General features: G+C 48.9%; 1 protein-coding gene across 1 annotated transcript; it reads right to left on the bottom strand.

The window, feature by feature from the left end:
* Nucleotides 1-1,424: 1,424 nt before the first annotated feature.
* Nucleotides 1,425-10,432, bottom strand: SUV39H1 (SUV39H1 histone lysine methyltransferase). Its single transcript, XM_069986285.1, has 6 exons — nucleotides 10,355-10,432; nucleotides 4,828-4,973; nucleotides 3,747-4,436; nucleotides 3,491-3,637; nucleotides 2,953-3,082; nucleotides 1,425-2,169 (listed from the first exon to the last, which is right to left on the bottom strand). The coding sequence occupies exons 1-6, from the start codon at nucleotides 10,380-10,382 to the stop codon at nucleotides 2,036-2,038; spliced, it is 1,275 nt and encodes a 424-aa protein (XP_069842386.1). The 5' UTR covers nucleotides 10,383-10,432; the 3' UTR covers nucleotides 1,425-2,035.
* Between the last annotated feature and the right edge of the window lie 3,692 nt (nucleotides 10,433-14,124).

The raw sequence follows: 14,124 nt of genomic DNA, 5'->3' as shown, positions 1-14,124 counted from the left end.
TCTACAATAACCATCACAGCTGGAGAGCCAAAGCTTTAGCTGCTGGAGAACCATGGGTTTGACACCTGTGACATCTGAGCCATATGGAAGTAGCTAATGCTGGGTTTACACAGAGCGATAAGCCCGATCGTACGATTAACAATTTGGAAGTAACAATTTTTTTTTATAACGATCAGCGTGTAGATAGAACGATATATCGTACGGAAAATTCGTTTTGCGATCGCTTAAGCCTATCTCGCACATAGGTAAAATCAGTGAACAACTGTTTACACGGAACGATCTGCAAATTTTTTTGCGAACGACGATTTAAGAACATGTTCAAAGATCAAAATGAACAATTTCTCGCTCGTCGTTCGCTGCGTTTACACGTACGATTATCGTTTGAATTCGATCGTTATCGTGCAAATTCGCACGATAATCGTTCCGTGTAAACGCAGCATTAATCCATCTCATTTTCAGATTACACCACAGTTTATAGGTGTCAGACGCAAAGCATTCTTCTTAATGCTATACTTCTATTCTGCCTACCCATAAGGAAAAAATAACAGCATTCTGGGTATCTGAATCACATTGCGACAGTACTGGATACCATGTATATGTGCACATTGCTTGGACCCCACAGATCAGGAGAACGAGGCGGGACTCCCCAGCTTGTAGCGATCTCCTTCCATGCAGCTCCTCAATAAGTCTAAGGGTACAAACACACACACCGTATATGCAGCAGATATGATGGTGCAGATTTGATGCTGTGTTCAGTTATTTAGATCTAATCTGCTGCGTATCGCAGCAGTAAATACGCTGCGTATACGGTGTGTGTGTTTATACCCTAATAGAGATTCCTGGATGGAGGAGATGACTGCCGGTGGCGGAAGGGCACTGCAAACTGCTTGTTATCCTGATTGTTTGGAATCACTGACATGTCAAAAGTTTTCATTATAGGAGTACTCCAGCAAAAAACTCTTTCAAATCAACATATACATAGTAATTTACTTCCCTATAAAAATCTCCATTCTTCCAGTACTTATCGGCTGCTGTATATACTGCAGGAAGTGGTGTATTCTCTCCAGTCTGACACAGTGCTCTCTGCTGCCACCTCTGTCCATGTCAGGAACTGTCCAGAGCAGCAGCAAGTCCCCATAGAAAACCTCTCCTGCTCTGGACAATTCCTGACATGGACAGAGGTGGCAGCAGAGAGAACTGTGTCAGACTGGAGAGAATACACCACTTCCTGCAGGACATACAGCAGCTGATTTTTAAATAGAAGTAAACTACAACTCTGTAACTTCCTGAAACCAGTTGATTCAAAGGAAAAAGATTTTCGCCGGAGTACCCCTTTAACGCCTTTCAAATCCCTTTACAGAAGTCACAATGGAGCTGAATACGCAACAGACCAATCTGCACAAAGTCACTCGATAGCACCAAGCTTAAAAATAATTCATCCATGTTGGGATTACATCTTAATATATTTACACAGAAGAGTAAAAGGTTAAAAAAATAAAATGAAAACATTAATGTGTTCAGAATGAAAAAAAAAAAAAATCCTATATTTCATTACAAATAGCGATGAGTGAAACTACAGTAAATTTGGTTTTGTGGCACAGAGTGGCTGGAGAAGATGGATACAGCTCCCTAGGGCGAGGGTCAAATCCGGAGCATTCAGCATCTTGCTAAACTGAACTTATTGTAGTTTCCCTCATCTCTAATTAGAAAGAACCACTGCAATCTGCCGGATCGGGTGCATGTGTCATTACAGTCCTGCAGATGGGACCATTCAAGTATTATCACCTATAGAGAGGATGACAGGAAAAGAGAACTGGATACTTCCAGGAGAATAGTGGAGGCACAAGGAGCCCTGTTAATTTTACATAAAAAGAGATAAAAATATTACATAGCACCATATTCTGGGGGGAGGGGATGAAAGGCGGTGGAGTCAGAGCCCCTTCCTACAGGGGATGTAAACACTCTACCCCTCTCTGGTAACAGTTATTCAAGTGTTGCGAGAGCAAGTTGCCCGTCCACAGATCACAGCCTACAGTCAGAAGAGGTATTTACGGCACTTATTGGAGCCACATTTGCACTCCACCCGGATCCTTTTCTTGGGTGATCCAGTGAGGCCGGCCAGACCAAAATTAGAATCCATCTTTGTACTTTCAACATCAACTGGGTCCACTGTAAAGAGAAAACAATGTGCGATGATGAAACACAATGCATTACCATCGAGACATGGGTTTGCTGGTGATGCAGTAAGTTCCATTACTTCTGGTTACTGCTCTGCAGCATTTCACAATGTCTACGTGCTGACACCACATCCCTTTAAGCGACAAAACTTGTTGCATAATCATATTTAGTGCAATGCAATCGTCTAGTGATGCAATACAATTGTGTGTAATTCTAACAAAACCAGTCTATGATGTTCATATTTATAGTGTACCTGTTATGAAGTAGGATAACTCGTTTGGCGTGAAATTCATTCTGCCGCTGGAAGTTTGGGTATCAATCAGCCAACCAGACTCAGGCACAGTACCAACCCCAGCATATCAAGCCGAATCCTGATATAACAAAGCCATTCGCTTTGTTAATACTGTAAATTCGCTTATCAGCCGCTTAACTTAACTCCGTGCCGGTTTGGGTGTCAGGAAAAGCTGGATCCAGTTTCCCAGGACTGGATCCAGCTTTTCCTGGCATCCGGGTAGGCAGGCTGATAAGCTGACTGCCGAGATAACAAAGCAATTCACTTTGCTATTACTGTAAATTATCTCAACCCTAGTCGTATCCATGGATATTCAAATAGATTTCACGCCGATCAGGTCAGCATACTTCATGACAAGCACGCGCCCTCAGTTTGCCTGTGGTTCCATTGATGAGACTAGAGCTGACACCACACTCACAACCTGAGGACAGGAGTGGTGCTGTTATTGCACGAAAACCCCTTTAATGGTCAGCGAGCCTTACCCTGCATGTTATAGTCAAAAGTAAGCTCCTCTCCAGTACGTATTGTGCGAGTGGCGAAAAATGCGATGCGAGGTAGCCGGTCATCCTGATTATCGATGAAGACGTTGTATACCTGGAGGTTCGGCTTACACTGCAACAAAGCGGTAAGAATTAGCTTGGAAGGAATGTGTTAATACGTAATATAAAATTATAGAGCAGGGATGGGGAACCATCAGCCCTCCAGCTGTTACAAAACTAACTCCCATCATGCCTGGACAGCCAAAGCTTTGGCTTTCTGGGCATGATGGGAATTGCAGTTTTGCTAACCTCCCTGTGTATACCAGTGTGGGCATCAGGGCTGCACACGTCTATATCACAGGAATTACCATGTCTGGCACCAAATATTTCACACAAAGTTATTATAGGGATGTCTGTCTGAATAAAGCTAGAACGGCCATTGCTGGCTCACACCGAGGTGTATTCTCATCGGCAAGACTGAACCAGTTTAGTAAAGAATTTCTGGCGTTGCGTCTGTAACACGTAGACACTAAATACTTACACTGTGGTTTACAAAGTGTGAGATATTTCCATAGCGGGCGGCATCCACAGTGTACACATCTTCTACATAATCCAGATCAAACAGGTAGGTGGCGCCTTGCCGGTCATAGATTTGTCCCCTGCGTTCAGCCTCATCGGAGGTGATTATCTAGGAACCAACATCACAGCATTTATAGCAGCACAGAGGCGTCCAGAGGTAAAACATTCATGCACCAGAGTGACAGAAGGATGACATAACCGGTTACCGGACATCTCACCTCGCCAACGTACTCCATAACAAAGCTGTTCTTACGAATCTTTTCCAGGGTTCGGACCCCCCAGCCCCTTCCATCAGGGGTCCTGAAGATGCACAACTTGTACTGAATTCCCTTTTGCACTACGCGGTTCGGACAGGAGGGGCCACATGGACACAGAGAGTTACACTCATAAATTGGAAAGCCGGGTTTCACCTTCACTTCTCCGTCTTCATTGTACGCAAATTTGTGCTGAAATCCTCCTGGACAGCAGCCTCGCTCATCTGTAAAACAGTCCCGGCACTTGCACCCTACAGCTGACTTGGTGATGGTTACACCTTCCCCCACCCTGTATTCATTAATGTACATGAAGTCTTTTGGGGGCCCCTCCAGATCCACTTCATTCTCTACTAAGATGAGGCCCGGGTGGGTGCGCTTCACGTTCAGCTGTTGCTCCCAAAAACGAAGCCGTTGTCTCTGTTTGGCCTTTAATACGATATGATGGGAAAGGCTGGAGTCGAGGCGACGCGGGCATCGGACTATGGACTTCTTGCTTGTAGCGTTCCCTGCAGACTTGGCTCGCCGGAGAAGCTCTCTCTCCAGATCGCGATGAAACTGCTTTAGAAGATTGAAGCACTTGAGGTGATGCCGCGGTTCCCACGAGCACTCGGTGTCTGGGTATCCCTTCCACTTCACAAGGTAGAGCTCCTCATCCTGAAGGGAAAGAAGTCACATCAGATAAAACTCCAAATGTCAGACATCTCTTCTGTAAGGATTAGCGATCTCGCCAGGACATCACAGGCCACCTCATCTTATCCCAGACTACTAAAAAGATTATCTTGTAGAGCAGAGCAGCATTTACAGAGGAAACAAAGAAAAAAAAGATTGATGCAGAAAACTGGTTATCCAGGATTAGAAAAAGCCCAGCTACGTTCATGCAAAAATAGCGCCACCCCCGTCCTCAGGTTGTGTGTGGTATTACGATTCATCTTCAATTACTTCAATGGAACCAAGCTGCAAAACCCCCTACACCCAAACTGAGGAGAGGAGTGGTGCTGTTTCTGGATGGATAACATTTATTATTTTTGCACTTTATGTAACCCACCTGTACCCTCTTGTAGTCGCACAGATATTCCACCACAAAGTTGCAGATATTCTTCCTGTTCACCCCAAGAGGAGAACAGCAGATGTGCTCGACCCGGCAGAGCTCCTGGAGCTGAGACTCAGAGTAAAGACATTCTACAGAGCAGCCTGCAAACAAGACGACACTGAGGGTGAACAATGACATGGAGACAACCACCAGCGGCACAAGCCCTAACCCGAACGGCACGAGCCCTGACCAAAGGCCACTGCTGCTTACTCCATCTTACCTTCCCAGGGCCCTGAATCCTGTATAACAAATGTATTAATCCATTGCGCTCCCAGAGGACCATAAATGCTTTCTATACGTTAAAAGTCACAAGGATTCCTGATCGTATCTACGAGGCTGAGATGGTGGATTGTGACAGCTGGAAAGGCGCTGGTCAAGAGGGTCACCATCTTCAGCTGTCACATGTGGTGTGTAGGGTGGACGGGGAATCACGCTCAGGCCCCTGTAGTGATGAGAACAATGTCTGGGCCCTGGGATGTAAGTATGACAGGGCTCCAGGGACATTATCTTTAAGGTCATAACATGCTGCCCCCTACAGCACTGAACCGCAGCGTGCAGATAAAGGAGGGCCGCAGCATGGGGCAGTAGCTGTATAAGGGGGGGATGCAGTGTGCAGATAAGTACAGCAGCTGTATACAGGGGGATGCAGTGTGCGGATAAGTACAGCAGCTGTATACAGGGGGATGCAGTGTGCGGATAAGTACAGCAGCTGTATACAGGGGGATGCAGTGTGCGGATAAGTACAGCAGCTGTATACAGGGGGATGCAGTGTGCAGATAAGTACAGCAGCTGTATACAGGGGGATGCAGTGTGCGGATAAGTACAGCAGCTGTATACAGGGGGATGCAGTGTGCGGATAAGTACAGCAGCTGTATACAGGGGGATGCAGTGTGCGGATAAGTACAGCAGCTGTATACAGGGGGATGCAGTGTGCGGATAAGTACAGCAGCTGTATACAGGGGGATGCAGTGTGCGGATAAGTACAGCAGCTGTATACAGGGGGATGCAGTGTGCGGATAAGTACAGCAGCTGTATACAGGGGGATGCAGTGTGCGGATAAGTACAGCAGCTGTATACAGGGGGATGCAGTGTGCGGATAAGTACAGCAGCTGTATACAGGGGGATGCAGTGTGCGGATAAGTACAGCAGCTGTATACAGGGGGATGCAGTGTGCGGATAAGTACAGCAGCTGTATACAGGGGGATGCAGTGTGCGGATAAGTACAGCAGCTGTATACGGGGGGGATGCAGTGTGCGGATAAGTACAGCAGCTGTATACGGGGGGGATGCAGTGTGCGGATAAGTACAGCAGCTGTATACGGGGGGGATGCAGTGTGCGGATAAGTATAGCAGCTGTATACAGGGGGATGCAGTGTGCGGATAAGTACAGCAGCTGTATACAGGGGGATGCAGTGTGCGGATAAGTACAGCAGCTGTATACAGGGGGATGCAGTGTGCGGATAAGTACAGCAGCTGTATACAGGGGGATGCAGTGTGCGGATAAGTACAGCAGCTGTATACAGGGGGATGCAGTGTGCGGATAAGTACAGCAGCAGTATACAGGGGGATGCAGTGTGCGGATAAGTACAGCAGATGTATATGGGGAGATGCAGTGTGCGGATAAGTACAGCAGCTGTATACAGGGGGATGCAGTGTGCGGATAAGTACAGCAGATGTATATGGGGAGATGCAGTGTGCGGATAAGTACAGCAGCTGTATACCAGCACTGTACTGCATATAACAGCCCATTACCGCACAGAGGAGTGGTGGCAGCTGGCAGGTAGCATCACAGCTAGTAGACCCGGGCACCAGGCCAGCCCTGGCATCGTGATACCTCCCCCCCAGCTGGGTGTGTGACCCTACACATGTGACTCATATACAGACTCCTTGCTGATAAAGTCAATAAGGAGGTGCTGGAGGAGTCTACTACAGATACTGGGGGGGGGGGGGGGGGGGGGGGACACACAATGTAACTCAGATTCTCCTGACTGTAGAGTCTTGGGTTTTGCCTTAATGAAAATGGGTGTGGTGTAAGATGTCACATGTGCTGCAGGACAGAGGAGATGATAAACCGCAGATCCGACTCCTGAATTCTCACTGAGCTGGGGCCGTGACATCACAGGATTGGAAGCACATTGCACTGTGGGGGTGTGGGGACGGGTAAATAATACTTCTTTATTATGACCCCCAACCCCCTGTCCCCCCAGGATTTTTCACTGATGCCCAGATCACCCCTTTAATTTCTTCCTCGCGCGCACACACACACAGCCTGCAGCAGCCATAGCACGCGCGCACACAGCCTTGCTGCAGCCGTAGCGCACGCGCGCACACACAGCCTTGCTGCAGCCGTAGCGCGCGCGCGCGCACACACAGCGTTGCTGCAGCCGTAGCACGCGCGGCTGCAGCAAGGCTGTGTGCGCGCGCGCGCTACGGCTGCAGCAAGGCTGTGTGCGCGCGCGCTACGGCTGCAGCAAGGCTGTGTGCGCGCGCGCGCTACGGCTGCCTCAAGGCTGTGTGTGCGCGCGCGCGCTACGGCTGCAGCAAGGCTGTGTGCGCGCGTAGCTGTGTGCTGCAGCCGTAGCGCGCGCGCGCACACAGCCTTGCTGCAGCCGTAGCGCGCGCGCGCACACAGCCTTGCTGCAGCCGTAGCGCGCGCGCGCACACAGCCTTGCTGCAGCCGTAGCGCGCGCGCGCACACAGCCTTGCTGCAGCCGTAGCGCGCGCGCACACAGCCTTGCTGCAGCGCGCGCGCGCGCACACAGCCTTGCTGCAGCCGTAGCGCGCGCGCGCACACAGCCTTGCTGCAGCCGTAGCGCGCGCACACAGCCTTGCTGCAGCCGTAGCGCGCGCACACAGCCTTGCTGCAGCCGTAGCGCGCGCACACAGCCTTGCTGCAGCCGTAGCGCGCGCGCGCACACAGCCTTGCTGCAGCCGTAGCGCGCGCGCGCACACAGCCTTGCTGCAGCCGTAGCGCGCGCGCGCACACAGCCTTGCTGCAGCCGTAGCGCGCGCGCGCACACAGCCTTGCTGCAGCCGTAGCGCGCGCGCAGACACAACCTGCTGCAGCCATAGCACGCGCGCAGACACAACCTGCTGCAGCCATAGCGCGCGCGCAGACACAACCTGCTGCAGCCATAGCGCGCGCGCAGACACAACCTGCTGCAGCCATAGCGCGCGTGCAGACACAACCTGCTGCAGCCATAGCGCGTGCGCAGACACAACCTGCTGCAGCCATAGCGCGTGCGCAGACACAACCTGCTGCAGCCATAGCGCGTGCGCAGACACAACCTGCTGCAGCCATAGCGCGTGCGCAGACACAACCTGCTGCAGCCATAGCGCGTGCGCAGACACAACCTGCTGCAGCCATAGCGCGTGCGCAGACACAACCTGCTGCAGCCATAGCGCGTGCGCAGACATAACCTGCTGCAGCCATAGCGCGTGCGCAGACACAACCTGCTGCAGCCATAGCGCGTGCGCAGACACAACCTGCTGCAGCCATAGCGCGTGCGCAGACACAACCTGCTGCAGCCATAGCGCGTGCGCAGACACAACCTGCTGCAGCCATAGCGCGTGCGCAGACACACACACACACAAAACCTTCTGCAGCCATAGCACACACATTGCTTCCCTATAGAGCCATAGCACACACACAGCATGCTGAAGCCATAGCAATCATACAGCCATAGCACACACACATTCATACACACAGCCTGCTGCAGCCATAGCGCGCGCACGCAGTCTGCTGCAGCCATAGCGCACACACACACACAAACACACACACAGCATCCCATGTGTGAATAAAACACAGAAATTTCCTTTGCTTCGCAATACGCGAGTGTCGGGATTTATTTCCTTATACACACACACACACACACACACACACACAGCCTGCTGCAGCCATAGCACACAATCTTCTGTCCTCACCACACTGAGGACAGAGGTTACTGCTACTGGATATCTTCACGTTACATTTCTCCTCAAATACAGTCATCCAGCATCCTGGAAGAGAATAGCACAGATCTCCCCCCACACAATGGACTCTTCCAGCTCAGAAACAAACTGCCAAATAGTGACCAGATTACTGATATATAGAGGAAGATAAAGGGCTTAGATTGATGGAACAGAAACTATATTATTGAGGAACACTAAGGGTGCCTTTACACAGACAGATTTATCTGACAGATTTTGGAAGCCAAAGCCAGGAATGGATTTGAAAAGAGGATAGATCCCAGTCTTTCCTTTATGACCTGATCCCTGTTTATAGTCTGTTCCTGGTTTGGGCTTCAAAGATCTGAAAGATAAATCTGTCTGTGTAAACGCACCATCATAAAATTAAAAAAAAATAAAAAATTAAGCTGGGGTCAGAGTTTTTTCTAACTCCACAGTCTTGGCTCCAAGAGCCATGTATTAGAGGGGTATCTCATCTGGACGAGTTATCCTCTGCTCACCACTGGGGCTCAGAGAAGTGATTACACAGTCCGATGGTCGCTATGACAACCAGAGGCCTCCAGTATCCTAACTAAGGAAGCTGGTACGACTCTGCCCTAAGACCACCGACAGGCAGAATACACTGCAGTGTACAGGATCAGTAAGGTATCCACCAGCAGAATAGTGAGCGCAGCTCTGAAGTATACAGCATGTAACTCAGGATCAGTAATGTATTGTATGTACACAGTGACCCCACCAGCAGAATAGTGATTAGAGCTCTGGAGTATAATACAGGATGTAACTCAGGATAGTAATGTAATGTATGTACACAGTGACCTCACCAGCAGAATAGTGAGTGCAGCTCTGGAGTAGAATACTGGATGTAACTCAGGATCAGTAATGTAATGTATGTACACAGTGACCTCACCAGCAGAATAGTGAGTGCAGCTCTGGAGTATAATACTGGATGTAACTCAGGATCAGTAATGTAATTTATGTACACAGTGACCCCAACCAGCAGAATAGTGAGTGCAGCTCTGCAGTATAATACAGGATGTAACTCAGGATCAGTAATGTATGTACACAGTGACCCCACCACCAGCAGAATAGTGAGTGCAGCTCTGGAGTATAATACAGGATGTAACTCAGGATCAGTAATGTATGTACACAGTGACCCCACCAGCAGAATAGTGAGTGCAGCTCTGGAGTATAATACAGGATGTAACTCAGGATCAGTAATGTAATGTATGTACACAGTGACCCCACCAGCAGAATAGTGAGTGCAGCTCTGGAGTATATAATACAGGATGTAACTCAGGATCAGTAATGTAATGTATGTACACAGTGCCCCACCAGCAGAATAGTGAGTGCAGCTCTGGGGTATAATACAGGATGTAACATGACGGAGAGCTCTGACATCCCCTCAGCCCCGCGCTCCTCTCCTTCCTCCTGTATCTCCGCAGCCACCACCCTCTGGCTGTCACCACCCGTCAGCTCTGCCTTCAGCTTATTTACCCTGTGACTATCCCCCCTGTCACCCGGTTCGGGTCACTCACCACGAGCAGCGTTTAAATTCTCCGCCATGTTGCGCGGGACAGCTACAGCACTCAGGATAGCAGTCTTTATTCTGATTGGTCAGACAGACCCGGCGCGGGCAGCATGGCGTGACCAGGATTGGCTGAGAGCGCGGTGACGTCACCTATAAGGTTGGTACCCAGAATTGCGCGCCTTTTCACACGACTCAGGGACTGTGGGCAGGTGACAGAAGATTTTACCTCAGAGGGCGGAGACCACAAGAGGGCGGAGTGCGGCAGGTCTGCTGTGAAGACGCCATATTACTGTGGTTTATCAGGGGGTTGTAAACGTGTAATGGTCTCTGGTATCATGGCCGGCGCTGAAGACAAATGTTGAATCAAAATTGTATTAAACTTTACCTTCTAGTACAGCAAATTGCGGTAAAGCCGATCGTTTCTGTCAGAATCAGCGACTGTCAGGGTATGTTGGGGGTAGTAGATTCCTAACAGCTGAAGAGCAGGGGTCGCTCATAGTTCCTTGGAGGAATTTGGCTAAATTGAAGACAGATGGTAAAAGTTGTGCTACAATTCTTTCAGGATATCTTATTTCTGTCAGTAAAAAGGACCAACAAATGAGTTTCCTCAGGAGTAGACCAGGGAAACTTCTCTAAAGTTCTCCACCAACAATCTTTGACCCCACATAGTGTTTTCACCTGTGACAACAAGTTCAGAAAAAGTTGAGGGCACTCACCGGAAAAGTTGCAATGTGACTGTATTCCAACATGTTGTTACAGACTTAAGTGATGCATGACGCTATTCAGCAGACGCCAAACCACTTCACTTAGACATGGCGGCAATTTTGCGCGCATGTGCACTTTATCAGATCTGATGAAGCGCGCACGCGCGCGAAATGGCCGTCGTGTCTAGTTTGTCTATGTTAAGTGGTTTTGCGTCTGCTGAATAGTCACATGCATCATTGAAGTCTATAACTACATGTTGGAATAAAGACACATTGCAACTTTTCCGGTGAGTGCCCTCAGCTTTTTCTATATAACATTATTATTTATGAGGTGCACCTCCGCTGCAATTATATGCAACCCTGAGTGTGAAAAAGTCCAAAAGCATGTTATACTATAGCCTGGTGGATGGAGGAGTGCGGGTGGTTTTCTAAGATTTTGTGTTTTCACCTGTGAGTCATGGGATTCCAGGATCTATTGAAGAATGTTGGGGCAAAACGATGGAAAAAACACTGATACACTTTTACACTTTTTTTTTTTTAAACTGTTCAGGTCTGTACTGTGTCAGTACAGTAGCGAAAAGATTCAAACTCTTCTGGAACTCCCTGCACCATGATGAGTAATGATGTCGGGAGTTCCGAATTCCGGTCTGTTTCCCTATTTACGAGAAAGCAGAAATTCTGTTGTTCCTTTAACCTTGGCTCCCATGACAACATTAGCTTGGGCCGTCCAGGCATGATGGGAATTGTAGTTTTGCAACAGCTGGATGGCTGCAAATTTGACACCCCTAAAGGATAAAAAGCTATTTGTGAGGGGGGGGGGGGGGCAACCACCAGTAACCCCGCTGCAGGGAAGGCCAGACGCAACGCAGTTTAGGGAGGCCGGCATGACAGGGAAAATGGAGCACAAGGGTTAACAGGAGGTGGGGGAAGGTCTGTTAGTGAGAGCGGGAACAGGGTGGGGGTGGAGCTAGTTGTGGAGGGAGGTTTTATGAACCTCTCTTCCGGGGAACAAGGCAACACCCGAGGAGCGGTGGTTGAGGAGTCCCGCCCGCCCTCCCTGAATAAGTGGCTTCGGAAGGGTCTTGGTTGGCTGGGGGGTTGCTCCTGGTTGGTTAGTAGGGGGGTGAGGGGTTGTGTGTTTTTTGCTCAATGATCACTGTCATAGCAGCGGGTTAGGGGGTCCTTGGAGTTGGCAAAAAATGGGAAAAGGGGGTACACGAGGGAGGGTGAACCCCCCTTTTAATTAGAGGATCAGCAGGTTAATTGGCGGATATTGGGCTCCTGACAGGGTGGTGTCCCGGGGAGTAGTCGGGTGTTATGGGTAATCGGCCAATGTAGTGGGAATATGGGCTCCTGAGCCTGTGGTAACTGGCTGGGGGCAGGAATAAATATAAGATGTTTATCTCCAGGAGAAATAGTGCAATTTATGGTGGCCGGTTATATATTTTAGCTTCAAGGACCCCCTCCCGTACCGGACAGTTAGTTACATTGTTATATTTTATGTATATTCATATAATGGTTATTTATGTTTTGTGTTATTTTGTTAATAATAAAATTGCCTGCTGTGGCCAAATATTTTCCAAAGACTGGAGTCGGTGTCTCATTTTTGGGGTGGGGGTTTTTGGAATTTGGCTACAGAGGAATCATTTTTCCCATGTCATGTCGAGTACATGTATCCAATGAATGGAGCGCTCACTGCACCTACAAGGCCATTGCGGCTGGTGCTCTAGTTGTGCTTCATGCGGCCCAGCTGTACAGTTGACCTGGTTTTGTAAGGATATAGTCACACATGTTAGAGTTTAAAGTCAGGACCCATATTTTCAGAATGCCTGGGGAGGGGTGGGTGAAAACAGAACATCCACTTCCCAGCTCCAGCGCTTATGGTCGCAGTCCACCTGTCCCTGACCGCTTCTTGGTCTTGAGATGGGACTTGGAACATGACATGGTAGGCCCATTCAGCCATACAGGAGAGGGGTCCAAAACAGAAAAAGGTGCAACTCTTTTCATTATAGCTTTCCTTTGTGTTAGTTTCACTCTGAAACTGACCAAATGCTGTGAATTTGGCATTAGGAGCCACACACAGAGATTAATTACAGTGGCTTGTTTAGTTTTGTTGGCGTCCATCTTAACCCCTTAAGGACAGAGCCTAAATTCACCCAAATGACCGCAACAATTTTCAATTTAGCGTTTTCGTCTTTTTCTCCCCGCCTTTTAGGAGCCATAACTCTTTTATTTTTCCATCTACAGGGCCCAATGAGGTCTTGTTTTTTTCCAGGAACAGGTGTACTTTGTAATTCTGCCTTTCAATCTACCATAAAATGAATGACGAAATCCCCAAAACATTATTTATGGGGTGAAATTGGGAAAAAAATGTAATTCTGCAAATAGCATAGCATTGGTCTGTGTTGTCTGTGATCACTGCACTGAGCCTGCCTGTGTAGTGATCCCCGATCTGACTGCCGGGGAAGACGTAAGAGACCTCCGGCAGCCAGATAGACTGATCAGGTCCCGATCGGACAGTGACAGGAGCACATCTCCTGTCACTGACATTTAAATGTCGCAATTGCAGCATTGAAAGGGTTAATGGCGGGCGCGGGATCGTGGCGGCCTGTCATTAACAATGAGGACTCAGCTGCTCATTGCAGGGGGCCCTCACTCTCCTCAAAACAAGCTCAGCTTCTGAGCTCACTTAAAAGCAGCCCTGCAGACCATGACGTAAATGTATGCCATGTGTCATCTGGGCTATGACTTTCATGGCATACATTTACGTCCATTGTCGTTAAAGGAGAAGTCCGGTGTGGGCTTTTTTTTTTTTTTTTTTTTTTCCAAAAGAGCCAGGAAGCAGGTGGCTGAACATAACTACATGCCCCTTCCTCCCCATCTCCAGTGCTGGGGTCCGCTGTCCACCGCTCCGGTTACCAGTCGCCCAGCCACTTCCTGGCAGGACCCCCACTACACTGCCCACTACATGCTGTTATGTTCAGGCACCTCCTCCCCGGCTCTTAAAAAAAAAAGAAAAAAAGAAAAGGCCGACATCTGACATCTTTAAGGTGCTATTAAACCTAAAGTTGTG

The sequence above is a fragment of the Dendropsophus ebraccatus genome, chromosome 10 (assembly GCF_027789765.1).
Source record: "Dendropsophus ebraccatus isolate aDenEbr1 chromosome 10, aDenEbr1.pat, whole genome shotgun sequence".
NCBI classification, from domain to species: domain Eukaryota; kingdom Metazoa; phylum Chordata; class Amphibia; order Anura; family Hylidae; genus Dendropsophus; species Dendropsophus ebraccatus.
This window is presented reverse-complemented; position numbering and strand designations above follow the sequence as displayed.